Consider the following 19,669-nt stretch of genomic DNA (forward strand, 5'->3'; position numbering starts at 1 on the left):
TCCTTCGTGATCATAAGCAAAGATCATTTGCTTCATCTTTGAGTGAGGTCCACGATTTTTTTTGTCGTGGGAAAACTGTACCTCTCCACTCGTTGGACTGTGATTTCAGCTCCGGCTCAAAGTCTCTAACCCAAGTTTCATCAATAGCGGCAATTCGATGCAAGAATGCTTGATCTTCAGCGTCGAATCTTTGTTTCAGCAAGGTTGCAATGCCCAGGTGTTTCTGCTTTTGTTCGACAGTCTCTTCTTTAAATCGTTTGTCAGAATACGGAATACTGACGTTGGTGGAATCCCCGTGGCTTCAGAAGGATCCCCACATGTCGCACGACGATCTTCTTCAAGAGCATCTGCCACAAATTTCGCATTTCATTCATCTGTTGATGTTTTCAGCCTTCCTGGTCTTAGATCATCGTATATGCTCATACGACCACCACGAGAACGATGAGCCCAACGAGAAACTGTGCTAGGGTCCACTGTTAACTCACCACAGACTTCACTTCAAGCACTGTGGATTTCTGTGGGATTTTTGCCACGTAAATTTAATGTACGACCCTTGATCTTCAACAGTAACAGTACAGGAGACACGTACAGGCTCCATTTCTAGCTCCCGTTTTTTGAACACAGAGTACGCTGAGGATGAAACAAAACACGTGCTTCTTCATGAAGCTTTCAACTGCAACGGACGTAATTTTCACTGTTGTTGCGTCACTCAATGTGCAGTACTGCCAACCTGTGCATTATTTATGAAATTACCGTCGTATTTTATTGTTAGTTACAATGATAAATACAGTGGATATCAAGTTACAATATAGTACACTACTAAGACATTTTATGTTGTGCAGTGTTGTCCACTTGTGCAATTAAAAATTCTTTGAACAAAATTTTGTCACTAATATTTTCATCTCCATTTTCATCGAGGATTTTCACGATGTAGCCCGTGTACGCCTCGGGACAATCTCTACAACATGTTACATGAGACTTTTACAGTGCCGCTACAGGAAGAGTCGAGGAATTTATTAGAGGTAAAAGATCAATTCAGTGTTAAATAAGTAGCCTATGATTTAACGCCGCACAAACTCTTTCGGGTGCAATATTAAACATAATTCTTCTGCTTAAACTTAAAACCTTTTAGTTAAACGACAGTAAATAGACGGAAGAAGCGCTGATTGTATAGGCTACTGTCATCCCCCATAACACCTCAACGAACGTTGTAAATTTAAGCAGCGTTTATTATTATTATTATTATTATTATTATTATTATTATTATGTCATAACTAGGGTCCGAAAGTTCAATGAATAATTTTTCCTAAAGGGTGTAACCAGTCCTGGTATAACTATATGCTTACACATTATCTATACGAGTTTTGTGATATTCGAGACATTTTTGGAGTAAAATCATCACACCAAAAGACTTGTCTCTCTGTGGAACAATTATTTAAATATGCCCCAACATCCTCATGTAAGTTCATACTCAATAGCATTTGTATTGTTACAGAAAGCGTAATTTCTCTTCATTTATTAGTGCATATTTATTGGCATATTTTGCACTTCTTAAGAGCATATTTGGTATCTATAGGGCATGAACTTCCGGAACCTAATCATAACTAACCATTGGTATCGTCATGCTGAATTATAGTATGCCTTACCGGATGCTACCGTCCTTCCAAAGAAGCTTATTCTGACCTCGTTATTTCTGAGCATGTCTTCAGTGATGATAACTGTTGCTAATTTTCCTTTTAAGATTCAATGAACGGCATCCGGCTGACGGATCTTCAGCTAAACGAGATTGATGCATACTGCATGTTTCCGATTTAAGATGCGTTCTAAGGTTTCTTTGATCTGCGTTACAAGTTTAGCGGATGAAGTTGGAATTTCGTTTTGCAGTGCGTTGCCTAAATTTTTATTGCTGCAATACAAGGAATAGATAAACAATGAACTATAAATTAAATATATGATACAAAATATAAAATCCATTTAGACCTATATTGTCTTAAAATAAAAACTTCTCGATATGTACATTCATTCACTCATTCATTCATAGTGTTCTGCCCAAGGGCAGGCCTTTCACTGCAAACCCAGCGTTCTCCAGTCTTTACTATTTTTGCCCTCCTCTTAGTCTTCGCATATGAACCACACATCTTAATATCGTCTATCATCTGATATCTTCTTCTACCCCGAACTCTTCCGTCCACCATTCCTTCCAGTGCATCCTTCAGTAAGCAATTTCTTCTCGGCCAGTGATCCAACGAATTCGTCTTTCTCTTCCTGATCAGTTTCAGCATTATTCTTTCTTCACCCACACTTTCAACACAGCTTCGTTTCTTATTCTGTCTGTCCATTTCACACGCTCCATTCTTCTTCAAGTGCTTCTATTCGCTTCTCTTCACTTCGTCATAATATCCATGTTTCTGTCTCATACAAGCTACACTCCACACAAAACACTTCACTAGTCTCCTTAGTTCTTTTTCCAGACATCCGCAGAAGAAGCTCCTTTTTCTATTTAAAACTTCTTTGGTCATTGTTATTCTCCTTTTGACTTCCTGGCAGCAGCTCATGTTACTGCTTAAAGTACATCCCAAGAATTTGCAGTTTGTTCACTTGCTCTACTGCCTCATTTAGAATTCGCAAGTTTACCGTCTTTATTCTTCTTGCGAGAACCATGGTCTTCGTCTTCTTGGCATTTATCTTCATTCCATACTGCTCACAGCTGTCATTTAGCTCCATTAGTATATATCTTAGTATCATCTCCTCTTCTGCTAACAACGCCGTATCACAGCAAATCTTATGCACTTCATTCTTCTCCCTCCTACTGTCACTCCTTGTTCTGAAAACAGTTTTTCATTAATTCCTCCAAGTAAATGTTGTACAGGGTAAGTGATAAAGAGCATCCTTGACGTACTCTCCCTATTTCATTTTCTTCAGACATTTCTTTTCCTATTCTGAATTTGATTCGTTTCATATAAAGAGTCTCCTCTCTGTCCAATCCACGCCATTTTCTGTAGGATCCCCATAAGTTTATTCTAATCCACTCTGTGAAATGCCTTTTCTAAGTCCACAAATATTGTATTCACTTCTTTATTCTTCTCTAGGTTTCTTGCGCCGATTGTTCGTAGCAGTTCAATTGCATCTCTCGTATCTTTTTCCTTCCTGAAGTCAAACTCTTTCAACTGTTCTTGTATCTTAGAATATAAAAGTCGATTCAGTATTCACAGGAGAATCTTCGCCGAGTGTGACATCAGGCTGATAGTCCTGAACTCGTTAAATTTCTTGGCATTATTTTTCTTCGGTATTGGAATATGCATTTTATAAATAAAATACTCTGTGGTAGCTTATTCATATTAGATCGTCTCATAAGTAGTAATGTCGTTTTTTTTTATTTGGTGTTTTGTAATATTTGAATGATTTTCTTTAGTTGCACAATTAAATTTACATGACGCTATAATTTGCTTGCTTATTATGAGCATGTGACTGTCATCAATTATTAATACAAAGAATATGAAATAGAAGTGATAAAATCTGAGATAAAAGTCCTTCTCAAGCATTGCTAGAAACAAGATTATAAAGCTGCTGCCACGGCTCGAAGAATATGTGAAGTCAAGAGTGAAGGTATCGTTAATGAAAGTGTGGAAGGATGGTCCCAGCGTTTCAATAGTGAATAATGTCCTGGAAGATGTAATATGTGGGATATTGAGAATAGACGCAGGGTTTTGGGAGGAAATCCACAAAAATAGTACTCGGTTGTTTGAAGAACTTGGTGCTTGAAAAGATACAAATACACTGCCATATTAAGACGCTAGGAAAATCGTACAGAGGTTGTAGATTTAGTACATTGTAAATATAATTGACATCTGAACACGCTCAACGCAGATTGGATATCTGTCATCACTCGTCAGTTTATCGCTAATTCCATGGATGGTACATTTGTCAGAGGACTTGTTATACGTGGTGAAGAATGGGTGTATTACCGTAACCTTGACACCTGACGACAGTGGTTCGATTCCCGTCAGCTTGCCAAAATCATTCTTTAAAAGATCGGTTCGGCCCCAAAGTAAATGTTATGTGGCTGGTGAAATTTTGAAGGTGTGATTCACCGGGATCTTTATTCTCAACGAGTTCATGAACTTTTGAGAGGGAGGTGTCTGCAATTAGATAGTCGAAATAGAATTCTCTTGCAGCAGGACATTGCGAGACCAATATTACCTCTCGAACAACCATTAGAAGAAATCCAGAAATTCGGAGGAATTTAACTGCTACCACACGCGGCATATAGCCCTGATCTTGCGCCTTCAGATTACCATCTTTCGATTTTTGGTTCACTTCCTGCGAGGCCAAATGTATGTGCACGTTTCTTGCCAATTATAAATGATCTGTAGCAAAGTTATTTATGAATGATACAAGAAATAAGTGCATATTTCATGTAAATTATAAATGGTCTGTGTCGTTATTTTATGGACGTGAATAAGGTAAGAAGTATGTTAACATTTTTTTTTGTAAGTTATAAATGATTTGTAGCCAAATTATTTATGGGTAAGGCATGAAATATGTACACCTTTCTTGTAAATTAGGTTATCTTCGGCAAATGTAATTTATGGATGATGCAAGAAGTGTGTGCACATTTGTTGTAATTTATAAAGGTGATCTATATTTTGTAAATTATAAGTGATCTTGTGGCCAAGTTATTTATGGATGAAGCGAGAAATATGTGCAATTTCCATGTGCGTTGTAAATTATATTCTGTACATAAGTAATTTACGAGTGCGGCAAATATAATTTATAGGCCTAAAGTAAAAGTGGTTTGTGGCCAAGTCATGTATCTCGAAACCTGGGTACACAGAGAACCTTAGTGTGGTCACCTGGTGTGGATTTGGGAATTTGCCACTAGAAAGTTAGCGTAATAGATCCTAACAGGTCGCAGTGCTGGGCCATAGTGTCCTCCTCCGTAAATGCCATTCCAAGTTTGATGGTTTTTGTCATTGAGAGTGAAATGAAAATTTTCAAGGTCAGACTGATAATAGGGCTATCTGATGAGTAGAGAGCGGAATTTAGGCAAAAACCTATTTTTTTTCCTTGATACATACAGACTTGAGATTTAATATTTACATTTTTCATGGAAATATAGGTATAAATAAAAGGGTTTTATAGTGCCTAAAATGCCTATTTCGACGTTAGTGCCTGTTTTTAAGTTAAAAAAAATTGTGCATCGTTCTTCGTAACTGTTTACAGTTTTTCTTAACTGTTTACATTCCAAGACGGATAAGAACTCCTTCCTAGCAGTGAACAACACAATAGAGAAGTACCTCTGGGCCATTCCTTCTCATTCTTACAATCTTTCAATTTTAAAATTCCAACTTTCAGTCGGCCTGGGTAGCGTAGCCGGTATAGCGCTGGCCTTCTGTGCTCGAGGTTGCGGGTTCGATCCCGGCTCAGGTCAATGGCATTTAAGTGTGCTTAAATGCGACAGGCTCATGTCAGTAGATTTACTGGCATGTAAGAGAACTCCTGTCTGTCAGCAATTTAACACAAACTCGCTGGGTTGTACCCGAATAAGCATTCTCTTACATTCCAAGACAGATAACTTCTTTTTACTCACCATTTGTAAGTACAGCAGTGAGAGACACAATAGCCACAATAGGTGCTGATCATCTACTGTGAAGCAAACTATGAAAATGTGATCGATGAATGAAAAATACTAACTAAAACACAGAATGTCTTCATTTTGTGTATGCATATGTGCCCTTGTAAAATGTGAAATGTGTGGAAGTTTCTTTTAATCCAAGAATTTTGCAGTAAATAAATGCTGAATCTTATATTAGTGACATTCTTTAACAAACAAAAAAAAACTATTTTTTATTTTATAGAGCCTAAATAAAGGAGTTTAAGAGACTATTTTAAGCCCCTAAAATGCCACTTTTTAGGGCCTAAAATTCCGCTCTCTACTGATGAGACAGGAAGGCGACTCTTATTTCCAAAGTGAACAAAACGGCGAAGTATGCTTTCTCTGTTCACAACCACAGTTCCTCCACCAAGAGAGCTTGAGCAAAGAGATTGTTTATACGTACTCCGATTAACGTTGTGAGTTATTGAATGGAATTTTCGTCGTCACACTTTAAATACAAATTATCCTTTAAGTTTTCCCTGATTAGGATAGGAATTTTGAATCGAATATTCCACTCTCCTTGTAGACTTGGCTTGTTTGCGCAACAGAAGAAGACTGCGGTTACCGTGCTATTGCAAAATACCAGAGGTCCCAAGGCTACATGAAATAAAATGTTAACTAATAGGCTACTTCTCACCAATCTTAAGTAATTAAAAATTACATCATGTATAATTTGGAGTCGATTATTTAACGCTGATGTATCATATGCAAGGTTACCTGCATAAGTAAAATTGGTGATAGAAGATGTTTGGTGACATGAGTTCGAGGATTCGTCATAGGACTGACATTCGTTCACGTTACAGTCAAGGAAAACCCTCGGAAGAACGGGACCAAGTAATGAGTCCATTCGGGATTACAGCCCACACCCGAGAACAGCCTTTGGAACACGAGTCCCGCTCGTTACTACTGAGCTATAATTATGTTCGAAAATCATTCTTTCTCGATACATTCCTAATTTATGGACAACCGTTTGAATAAGGAAATTTTATAGAAGAATGTTCTGTTATCTGTCAGAAAATCAATGTTTATTGTGAAATCATTTTCGGTGAGGTTTGTGCGGTATTTGTCAAAATATTTGCACCTTCAGTAAAAATCGGAATATTAGCGCTAATTGATTGCTCTAGCGACGGCCACCTTATTCTGTTGCAGAATCTAATGTGAAAATTTGACATGCTTCAACTCACAAAAAGATTATTTAGTGAAATATATTATTGATTCAAAATAAATTATACAGGGTTTATCACGTACGACGCAATCACCTGCCCACATCTCCCACGGCACGTCTACCGCGTATGCCTAGCACAGTTGCCGCGTCACGGCCCGGCTTTCCGAGCAAGGCCGTAGACCGCGAGTTGCGTCATATGTAATAAACCTGTTAATATTATCGCCGCGGCCTCATGCTTAACATATCGACATCATACAATAACGTGCGGTGTGCTTTTAAAACATAATTTTGCCGACCGATTGTTGCTCTGTAGATTTCACTCTAAGCGTCACGTTGTCACGTCTGCTTCCTCGATGATGATGATAATAATAATCACTAGTTTGTTATATTGTTAAATGGCTATTATTATTATTATTATTATTATTATTATTATTATTATTATTTCATATACGAGTACGTTGACATTCTTAACTCTTAATAATAACTCTTTAATAATAATTTTTAATCACATACCTTAATGTTCGTCCTCAGCACAAGACATTGCAACCTCGGTTTTAGTCCACGTGGATTAGACAAGTAGGTGTCATTTAATACTGGAAGCAGCTTATTGATTGCAATATTGAAATTGAGGCGAGTGATTGGAGCGGCGACAGAAGAAATTGAAAACAATAATACAATTAAATTTCAAAGACCTGCCGAATGTTATGCACGAGGCCGCTCGAAGACCTGCCGAATGTTAACCATGAGAGCGCGGCGGTAATAATTGATGCCACGAGACGTTTTGATTTTCTGATAAATTTATGAACAGCCTTAGTTGTCAGTAAATTTGCCTAAGTATGTTCAAAACTTCAAGTGGTTTTTATTGAGGCTATTTAGCGATAAGAATAATAAATCTCTTGTAGGGAATATTTCTGACAGTATAATATTCTCACTGTTCATGGTATATGTATTTTTAATGTTTTACAACTAATTTATAAAAATCTGTCTGATTTTCACCAAAATAGTGACTTTCATACTTATGATACTCGTAACAAAAATAGTTTAACTATTCCAGTACACCATCTTACAAATATTAGCAGAACCTATATGGTTTTTGGCAGTGGCGGCTCGTGATTTTTTAAACGTATGTGCCACAATAATAATAATAATAATAATAATAATAATAATAATAATAATAGCACTCATCCTAATAACTGAAGTTGAAGTCCATTCTCCTTCCTGTTGGCGAACTTGTCTATCACCTTAGTATTGAAAAATGTTATGTTTTATTTAACGACGCTCGCAACTGCCTAGGTTATATCAGCGTCGCAGTGTGCCGGAATTTTGTCCCGCAGGAGTTCTTTTACATGCCAATAAATCTACTGACATGAGTCTGTCGCATTTAAGCACACTTAAATGCCATCGAGCTGGATATATGTCTAATTTTATGAACTACTAGAATTGAAAACGATGGCTAAAAACTACATTTCTAATAGAAAAAATAAATGTTTCGTATTTAAATAAATTTTTAATATATGAAGTTTTGGGTACTAAATACATAAGTTGGCTATTCTGTTCTGGCTACTGTTTGGTGAGCACAGAAGGGACAGCAGTTTTGATTAGGTTTTCGGTGCTTGCGGGGAAGTGAAAAGGGTAACTCAAGCACGCGCATTTCTCCATGTCGACATCTTTCCTGTGCTTAGCACATCTCGCACTACTGTGGAGGGTGAGGGTTGAAACTTGTCAAGGCGGACGATTCAAATGCTTTAACAATATAGAATGGAAACATACTTAGCTATTTAAATTAAACAAATATTTTTGAGGTTTTTAAAACAAAACCTATTTTTCTTTCTTACTTTTATTATGTGCTGTAGCACGAGCACCGGCCGCCCCTGGTTTTTGGTATCAAAATTTACATTAGTTTGCCTGTGGACACTAAATTTACAAAAAATATTCACAAATTTAGGAATTATATAAAAATGAAATTAATAAATTTGTGTCCCTACAATCTAGAGGATACACGCATGGGCCCTTGAAATGAAATGAATAATGTATTTTATATTTGACATATTTTAAATTTACTGTAATGTATATATTTGACCATGTCTATGCATATATTATGCCTTCGACAATAAAAGTTCTATCTATCTATCTATCTATCTATCTATCTATCTATCTATCTATCTATCTATCTATCTATCTATCTATCTATCTATCTATCTATCTATCTATCTATCTATCTATCTATCTATCTATCTATCTATCTATCTATCTATCTATCTATCTATCTATCTATCTATCTATCTATCTATCTATCTATCTATCTAATAAGTTATAATGTAGATACCGGTAAGCATATTATTGTTGTTGTTTAGCCAACTGTCCGAAGACAGGTCTCAACCTCATAACTGATACCAACAAAGCACCACTTATGAGGCAACTAGGCCAGGAGATAATTGAGTAGAATGGTCAGTTCCTTTCCCCATCCATTGCATACATCGCCGATTAGGACTTCAAACTTCAGATGCATACAAACAATTATTGTTCTTCCTTTGAAACACATCATCAAGTGAGATGTACTGCCTGATAATACTGTAGATCTACATATCTGACAGAACCTGAATGAGAGGTAACGCATATTATTGTTGTTATTAAATGTGATATTTAATTTAGTAACCTGGCCTCCTGGAATATGAAGTTGATGAGTAAACATTTGATAGTAGTTGTAGAAATTATAATTTTAATATTGAAACGCCGAAATTATTAGACAAATGTTTGAGGTTATAGGCCTAACTCGTGACAGGTAAAATATGAAAGTACAATATCAACCATTCCTGTTAGCAGTATGAGAACAAGGATTTTTACAATTCACTGTGTGAAATGTAGTTAACGCCAAAAAAATTTTATGTATCATAATTTTTGGTATACAATTTTCATATTTCTTTTTTTTTTTTTTTTTCACTGATTAATTTTATAACTTCTTTACTGTGTTAATATGAGGAAATTACCTGGCTGACTAGTTTCGAAGTGATATTCTTTATTGTCCCAAACATTTTGCACGATTATTTCCACCTCCATTAAATTAACATTTATATTAACTATCATTGAACCGGGTTTTCCAGACATTATAAGGAGCCAATAGAGAAGTTTCGCAGGGAAAACTTGAAAAATCCAACCTAACCATTCTACCAACATGCCAGGATTCCGAAGGACAAATGAAATCTCCAAATTCCCGTTTAGAGACTTCTAACTTGTAGTGTCAATGAATTCGAGAAGCCAAAACAAAATAAGTGGGTTATATTTCACTTTTGCTCATTTTTTCGAATCCAGTGAAAGTCTTTTCAATGCTGACATCTCTACATATACGTGTAAATTAAAATGTTTTAAACGGGTTCCAGACATCAATTTTGCTGTCCAGTTAAATTCTCTCTCTCTCTCTCTCTCTCTGAAACTTTTTCATCTTACAAAACAATATTAACTGACAGGTGTAATGTTTTGCCAGAAAATATAGCAAAATTACTGTAACCAGTGTTGATTGAATTCAGCCAATGTAAGATTTTTTTTTTTTTCGTCAGTGTAAAATATTGATTTACCTAGTCCTTGCGTTCAGTTAAGAATTTGATAATGCTGAAAAACTATTTAATTATGCAGATTTATTGCATTTTATTTGATAAAAAATCCTTGGCGCTATAGGCCATGAAGAGTCAAGACCGACCAGCCGGCTGCTGGTCTCACGTCCACATGCCGAAGCAGAGGTGGACGATCATCCAACCAGTATGGGGGTATCGTGTGGTTAGCTGGTTTGCGAAACCGGATTTTCGCTACCTATCGTAGCTCCCCAAGTGCATCACGATGCTGGGTGGGCACCGATCTCATACACTGGCCGAAATATCATGAGAAAATTTCTTCCCCCATGAGGACTCGAACCAGCGCGCATTCCGTAAGCGGGTCCTAGGCAGGATGCCTTAGACCGCGACGTCACGGCACGGGATATTTTATTTGGCAGCATATTAAATATAGAGGAAGCTATTAATCTCTGAAGAATTGTTTTGCAAAGAATGCTGTAAACCTACTCTAAATGGTTTCATATGTTGGCAAAATTTTCTTCATATTATGCCGGTGTCTATTATACCCCCAAGTTAAATTTGCGTCCCGTGAATGCAAGAGACGAGCCTAGTAGCTCTAATTGCTCTAGTTAGTATACAACCTACTGTTTCGTCTGCGAGTAAGGTTATGTTACAAGAGAATGCAATGAGTGAAGTAATATATATGTGAGCTATCAGCATAGTTCAGTCGGCTAAGGCGCTTGCCTGCCGATCCGGAGTTGCGTTCGGGTGCGGGTTCGATTCCCGCTTGGGCTGATTACCTGGTTGGGTTTTTTCCGAGGTTTTCCCCAACCATAAGGCAAATGTCAGGTAATCTATGGCGAATCCTCGGCCTCATCTCGCCAAATATCATCTCGTTATCACCAATTTCATCGACGCTAAATAACCTCGTAGTTGATACAACATCGTTAAATAACCAAGTAAAATAAAAAATATATAATGTGTGTAAGGAATACGGTGCATAATATTAACACTTTCACACTATTTGTACGGGTACAACGCCTTCAGCACCTATACACGTGTATTCACCACTATCTCATACAACTCGCTGGCACGAAAAGTAAGCACCTCTTTATGAGCTCAGTAGGCCTATTTACTCATAGGTCACAAAGGCCAGAGGGGTTATAACATTTAATTCTCAACTAGTAGGCCTACTTGTATTTAACCCTTTGTTGCCGGACATAAGAAAAAATTAAAATAAATCCGTTTTCTTTAGTGATGTTGTTAGAATATGAATTCAAAACATACAGTAATTTTTTCAGAAATTTTTTATTTTTTTTTATTAATTTTTTTTTAAAGGTCGTATTTCTATGTACAGTACTGTCAGTATCCTTGATGGATTTTATTTATCAGGTTGCACGTAATTTCTGGTGGTTTATTACTCTTCCAGGTCTTCCAGTATGCAAAATAAATCACGGTACTTCCAAGTACCGTCAGGAAACTAAGGGTTAATGACAGTATTAAAGAAGCTTATTCTTTGCTTGATGGTTCTTTAATTCTGTAATTTTTTTTGTTTTCCATGGTGTTAATTATTAGCGGCATGGTTGCCATAGTTTTCTAAATTGTCTACGTAGGATGAAACAATTGCCAAGCAGTTGCGATAAAACAAAAGTGATGTTTTAAAACAATAATATTACAGTGGTAAATGGCTATGATTGGTTGAAATCCAACAAATTTTTACACTCCGTTGATGAATAGGTACATGAATGAAACTCACCATACAAACGCAGCTCTGAATATACCGGTACCGTCTGTTTCTCATTAGGAAACAGTGAAGAAATAACTCAATCAATAGGTCATGTTTAGAAATTAGCAGAATGTGACAATTTGTAAAACAAAAGAACATCATTTATGGTTGATAAGTCAAAGCGTGATGTCCTTTTGTTTTACAAATTGTCGAAGCCTGCTACTCTCTAAACATGGCCCACTATTTAAGTTATTTCTTCATTGTTTTTTTTTTTAGAATGATAGTTCTCTTATGGCAATGTTAAATCCCTGTACTGTATCCACAGTGCATGTGGCCATAGGGAATGAGTTTTTCAGGGGAAGAGAAAAATAAACATATTTTTACACTTAATTTATTTATCTAATTTATACAAGTACATAAATAAAATTACATTTATGTGTTAAATAAAATAGCTTGATATGCTAATATAGTATAAAAATCAGAATAACTTCATAGGTAGTATTAATTTATAATATTTACATAGTAATATAATTATGACTTATTTCTAAATGCATCAGTCTTGATTCTTTAACGCAGCAGGTATAACGAAAGTCACTGGGTATATCTATACATATTGTTCTAATAACTGTGAGGTAAATTCATATGGTAAAATAAATTTATACGCAGACCAGTGAACATTATTTAATCTGTCTTTTCGTAGTAATCGGGTCGTCTTGATCTATATTTATCGCAACAGTGACTTTTAGTGAGGCTTTGTACATTCATTATATTCCATCATTTCAACCGTTTCCCATTGTTGGTTGGATATGTATTTCAATATCAGGGTTTTTCCAGAAATGGCGGATAGTATGAGGGCAGTATTTCTCCCTATGTCTATAAATTTTCTGACCTTTTCTTTCTCAATCGAAAATGAAGTACTGTACGTACGTATCTGAAGCCACAGTTACTGGGCGAAATCGTTGACAGAAACGTGCCACGGGTGGGAGGGAGGGGAGCGAGCCAGGCAACCGGCATGGCAACACTTGAAAATAATTCTCCTAAAACGTGATCAGTAGCGCGTTTGCTCCATGTGTGGGAGTCGAAGAAGTAGGAGTAGATTAAGTCCTTATGTATGCTTCTGTTCAGCGTTATTTTTTGTGGGAATTGTATACCATAACCAGAAATCTACGCTTTTTTTTGTCCTGGAATGGAAGTATCAACTATTACGGATTATCTGTAATTATTATGAATTTCCCCCACTATTACGGCATTACGGCCAAAGGGAAAATATTACGGAAAAGGAAAGTTATCACGGCAAAACATATTACACCGGTAGTTCTTCCTAGAAAGTGAAGAAAAAAATGTGTAAAGAAATATCCAGTTGAGGATGAATTTCTTCAGCGTGCAGACACAGAAAAAGTGTCTCATATTCATCTCTTCAATATTTTATTCAAAGATTCCTAAATTTGTTTAATGAAGGTGAACTTCACAAACTGAAAGAGGACTTCGCAGCTTACCAATTCGATGCATTTTCCTAAATGCTTATAACTGGATTTAAAATAGGTACAAGTAGGACCAAAATTTCATATCTCAATAATGAAAGTGGACAATGACTGTGTATCACAGTGACTCTCATACTGAAAGTGTTCAGTGTTATGAGGAACAATCAGACAGAATTAAAGGCCTACATTAAACACATCAACACGAGTCACTTTTGAACAAGAAGATAAAAAAAAAATTAAATTACTGTTTATTTAACGAAGCTCGCAACTGCCGAGGTTATATCAGCGTCGCCGGTGTGCCGGAATTTTGTCCTGCAGGAGTTCTTTTATATGCCAGTAAATCTACTGATATAAGCTTGTCGCATTTAAGCGCACTCAAATGTCATCGACTTCAGCCGGGATATCGAACCCGCAACCTATAGCACAGGAGGCCAGCGCTATACCGACTGCGCTACCCAGGCCGACACCAGAAGATCAAGATGCCAACTCAAAGAGAAGTATGCTTCAAGAAAAGATTTGCAGAAAAACAGCTAGATGCAAAACATTCCACAAAGCATTTTATTATTATTATTATTATTATTATTATTATTATTATTATTATTATTATTATTATTATTATTTTGCAGAAGAAGTGATAGGTAAAGTGTAATTATTGTATTATAATAACTTATGCTTTACCTCTGACTTTGCCAGAAGGTGGGAGGGTGGAACGCGTACTATGGGATTACTGATAATCCACTTAAAAATTTGGAATCTCTGCTGAAAATTTGTCAGGGTCAGTTCTCAGTGATATTAAACTCTATAGATTTTCTGTCAGTCACTTTGTAAAGTTGAGTTATTGGAAGTGAAATTTTCAAATGTGAGAAATGATTTTGTTATTTTCTCTGTGACCTTATAAGGGAAATAGTAGCATTCTACCATTGTAAATAGAATGATTTCAGTACTTGTAAACTATTGAGGGAAAGTGATGAACATAGTAGTGATAAGATTTCTTCATCTAGCCGCCATTTTTGGATTAACCTTACTATAATACAAACTTTTTGAATACGAAAAGACATCTTTAAATACTTTTATATATTTTTTAATCAGATTCTTCTTAGCGGTTTTATCAAATTTTGTTTGCATACAGCGAAATATATGTAATATTTCATAATAAATATACAATACTTCATGAAAAAAAAAGTTATTTTAATTAAATAATATCGATTTAATTTATGCTTATATCGGGAGTTGTTCTGGAGTAAAAGCAAGAAACAAATTGTGTCATTTCCTGTTCCATTTGGTTCATGGTTGCTGCACCATACCCAGAATGAATCACGCAGAGTCCATGTCAATCTACAATACCACTGAAATTGCCACCGATGTTTGTAGATCACTCAGGTCGACTACTTTCTGTGGGATTAAATGAAGGCCTGAGTGGATAAAGCCATACTTGATATTAGACGATCTGCTACGGCGAATTTTTGCGGCTGTATATACGAATGAACCATTCCAATTCCTTGCATCAGTTACCCAAAGATTAGATAAATATGTAGGAAGAAAGATGACACTATGAATGGCCTGTGAAATTAAAAGTCTAATTTAAAGTCTAGCACAGTATTTAAAATATTTGGTAGGCACAGTTCAGTAACAGGCACTCAACTGTTCTGCCCGATCATTTTACATAACGTATTGGAATGCGTAAGAAGTATAAGGTCAGTGATATGTATTGTGTTGAGTTAATATTGTTCCTTTATAATTATTAGTAATGTGAACTAAAAGCGTCAAAATAGCCCAAAATGCGCCGTATTGATCGTTACGTTATAAAAGAGACATAATATTAATCTCTCTTTCTGTTTAAGGGCATCAGTCAATTGACGAAAATTTTAGGAACACAACAAAAGAAAACACTATTAAGAGGTTTAAAAATGTTTTTTTTTTTCTTAATAATGTATGTGATACATTTTGAGAAAAATATGTAATGTATCAATGATTTATTTTTTATGAATTTTCTTAATTTTCATATGACGGAAATTAGTGACTGATGCCCTTTCAAAACAAATGGATTCAAATCTAAATTTAGGCCTACAGCAGCCCAGAACATAAGGGGACAAGGTAAAGGGATGGAAAAACCCCCGTCCATGTCATTTTTGCGTACACTGCCTTATAAACAAACGTGAAGTAAGTCTCTTTGCATCAATGGTGGATTTTAGGCAACCAGCGACAGCCTAAAGTTCGTAAAAGCTATGATGCCCACCTCATACAACCCGTCTCTTCTGACTTTCCTGCCTACCGCACCAAAACATTACTGTCTCAGCCGGGGAAGGTGGAGTGGGAAGTTAAGGAGTGATCTTCATGACTCAATCGAGTTAATGACAGTCTTTCTCCAGTAACAGTTTCCCCCGAATAGCTCTGCTACTCCTCGAATTCGGATGAAGGTATACCGTGTCAGATCGCTATATTTTAACCCAAACTACATTTTGCTGAAGTGTTGTACATTTTTTCTGCTGTAACACGTGTGCATTTGCTTTGATGTAATTTATTGTCAATGTTATTTAATACAGTTGTTTATCCTTTATTTTGTGACGGGGGTCTCACATTTGCATAGTTCTAATTCTCACTAATTCCGACAGTCGTTTCCATTAAGCTCCAAACACACTAGAGATCTTCACTTATAGCATGCCTATGTAAGCCCTGAAAAGTGGGACTAGTATTTCTCTACTCTCCTGGCAAAACTAGTTGCCATCTTATATATTCTGCGTAAATGTTTCGCTCTACATACCAACTAGTCGAGGTAGATAACAGCCTTGTTACTGTAATCTTACCTTCACTTATAGATGTTATAGAGCTTTCTGGTCTTCTCTGAGAGCATGTATGTTGCCATATATTATGCTACGAGTGCAACATCGTTGCACTAGTATTAGTGTAAAACGTTCGTGTATTTGTTTAGTTCAGTTTTTTTTAATTATTGACCATAGCGCCAATGAGATAGCAGTGGACCTCTGGCTGAATAAAGCTGGCAACAGAATGTAACGTGCACACATAAAGCCATCGCCATCTTTATAAAAAAAATCTCGGAAGATCTTCCAGTTTATAAAAAAGTATAAATATGGTCTCTTCTGAGAAGCTGGCATCCGCCTGATAGGTGGAGGAGGATGATGATGATGATGATACTACTACTACTACTCATAATAATAATTAATAATAATAATAATAATAATAATAATAATAATAATAATAATAATAATAGAGTGTGAATTTCAGTACTAGGAACTTACGAGACAATTTGTGATCGGGCTTCCTTCATTCCAGTTTATGGTATGTTCAACACGGTGTGCAAAATTTCGAAAACATCCACTAATATTGTTTTCAGTGCTTAATTTCCATTTTAACAAGATGCATTTTTTTAAATATGTTCTCTATTTTTTTAATTCTCACCATGTGACACACATAATCATAAGGGTGTTAACTGGAAGATTAGGGAGCACTATGGTTCCCAGTAACAAAGATTTTACTGACCTTTCAGAATATATACAGACAATCGAACCAACTTTTCCCAGAAAATAATCCAACCTTCTATGTATTTTGGAGATTGAATTCATGACATGAAAGTCGTCTTCATTAAAGACAGCATATTGTTTACACACAAACTCATACGTGCTTTAAATGTCCTGCAAAAGTAGGTTAATCATTCTGCTCTTTATTTCACGAAATAGCTCCACATCCACGTCACATATTTTTATATAACCTAAATACGAGTAAACACAAGCATGTTGGAACTGGTGGTTTTATATTACGGTGGGGTCCTAGTTACTTCTCTTGTTTTCAACCAAAAGTCTGATTATTGTTATTGTTGTTATTATTATTATTATTATTATTATTATTATTATTATTATTATTATTATTATTATTATTATTATTATTGGATAGGGAATATGTAAAGTATGTCGTTGTCATGACGTGGTTTTTGTTTTTTGTTTTTGTTTTTGTTTTTTTTTTGTACGTCATGATTGGCATACATTGCTTCCCCAATTGTGTTTCATATAAAATTATGAAGGCGTACATTCATGATATGGCACTAGACTAGACTTTCAGAGTATATTATTTTAAGATTCGCTTGGTTTTTAGATCATGTAACAATTCCTGTGATTGCACTAGAATCTTGTATTATAATCTTTCCTCAAACAAGATTTGTATAGAACACATCGTCAGGGAGTTACATTTCCACGCTGGGGACTCTAGTTTAAATCCCGGTAAGTCAAATAGGAACTTTAGGTTAACAATTGGACGGAATTATGTAACAAAAGACCAACCAGCAAAATCACTTTTAGAGATACTGAGATACTTAGTTGGAATTAATTATTACCTCATAGTATAAATTTTGTTCAAATTCAACTGGCTCGTGAATATGGAAGAAATTAGTCTAATACTAAAGAGGGCATTATTTACCATAATAATAAATACGATGTAAATTTTGCAATAACAAAGTAGACTATGTGTTGGTTTATCGTCGCAGAACACAAAATTGAGGAAAATCAAGTGAATAAGAACTAAAACTCAATAATGAGAGTGAAAAATAAGAAACCATGTGTTGAAGTATTTTTTTTACCATACCGGTAGTTTCAACTATTTGCCTACATATGACACCAAACTCTCATTTTTACAAAATTGCTAGTTGGTCTGTTGTTGCATAACTCTGTCCAATTATGATATCTGGCGCAGTTTTCTGTGAGTCTTTCCACTTCCCCTGCCAATATTCCACCACATATTCGAATCATTAGTTCAGTAGTCACACTCTTATATGTTAGCATTTTTCCCAGGCAATCAACTCTGTGGGACTCCCGATACGAGCAAGTGACCACGAACATCCCTGAGTTGGCGCCGAAGCCTGGATATGGCATCATACAAGTCAGCCACAAATTACGTTCCTAGCTGAACAGGCTAATGTGAGACCCCCTGCCGTCTGCAGTTCACGAACATTGTCTTTGGGAGATTGCGTGACACGCAGTAGAGATTGAGAAACAAGACTCGGACAGTATAAGACTATAAAATAATGTTTTACAGCACAATATAATATATAAATGGAAGTCTTGTTATTGCAACACTGTTTCCTCCACCGCAAAAATAAACACACACTGTATATGTCGATGTAAAAATGTTTTTCATTTCACTTGGAATTTCTCGTCTTCTGGAGGGTGGCTGAGGCCTCGTTCTTCTCGTCTGCTGCAAACTTGGAATCTTCTTCCAGAATCTCTTCGTCTTCGCACTCTTCTTCCAGAATGCTGTTGTCTTCCTTTCGGTCTTGTCGGGACTTACTCCTGATGTACGTTGCAAGCGGACGTCTCTGGCGCTCCTGGCAGATGGGACACGAATCCTTCGTGTCTTTGCAGGGCTCTCGTGGACTTTTCTTGGGCTTGTTGTACCCGCTTCGGGCTCTATTCGTATCTGTAACAGAATATGTCCCTAATTAAATTTCTTTATTTTGTGAATGGAAATCATAACACAAAAAGAAGAAAGGGAGAAAAATGATCTGCTGACAGAATATCATTACAATTATGTATACAAGTTCAAGACGCACAAGACAGACGAACGACCTTGCAGGATGTACAGGGGAAGATGACAATGACCGTATAACCACAATCTAGTACAGTGGTCGTCAGCACTCGCTGAAATGTGTAAAGGGTACGCGGTGCCGTCCCGTGTGCACCGTCGTGCAGCAGGGAGAGATAGAGAGCATACCCGCTAGCAGCTACGGAATGCACCATGGTGCACTGCGTTTTCTGCGAGACGCTGCTCTGTGCTGACGACCCCTGGTCTGGTACATACAGTCACGAAGCTCAATACGTAGTGAATATGCATCCAATGATATTTGAACTTTAGTTGCTAGCCATGAGGATCGCTACTATCGCCTCATCACAGACAATGCGAAATAGTACCGGCACAGTCTATTGTTCCTAGTACTCTCAGTTGCCAACCGCTTGGAGCGCTGTATCGCGAGAAATGCAAAAAATCACCTGAAACTTCGTGACTGTATGATATTAGACTGTGATATAATCTCTTTATTATGTATGCGTATATGTGTAATAAACAGGTAATGTAAAAACAATCTGTATACAT

The 19,669-nt window shown here is 36.4% G+C and overlaps 2 protein-coding genes across 2 annotated transcripts in view; one reads left to right on the top strand and one right to left on the bottom strand.

Annotated features, from left to right (window-relative positions):
- The window catches only part of neb (kinesin family member nebbish), a 328,637-nt gene that overhangs the window by 143,130 nt on the left and 165,838 nt on the right, over nucleotides 1–19,669 (top strand). The window lies entirely within an intron of this gene.
- The window catches only part of LOC138710518 (uncharacterized), a 61,934-nt gene continuing 54,732 nt past the window's right edge, over nucleotides 12,468–19,669 (bottom strand). Inside the window, exon 2 of the mRNA XM_069841468.1 lies at nucleotides 12,468–18,997. Coding sequence (XP_069697569.1) covers nucleotides 18,720–18,997 — 278 coding nt within the window. The 3' untranslated portion in view covers nucleotides 12,468–18,719. The remainder of the gene's footprint in view (nucleotides 18,998–19,669) is intronic.

This window comes from Periplaneta americana, chromosome 12 (assembly GCF_040183065.1).
Source record: "Periplaneta americana isolate PAMFEO1 chromosome 12, P.americana_PAMFEO1_priV1, whole genome shotgun sequence".
Lineage (NCBI taxonomy): Eukaryota > Metazoa > Arthropoda > Insecta > Blattodea > Blattidae > Periplaneta > Periplaneta americana.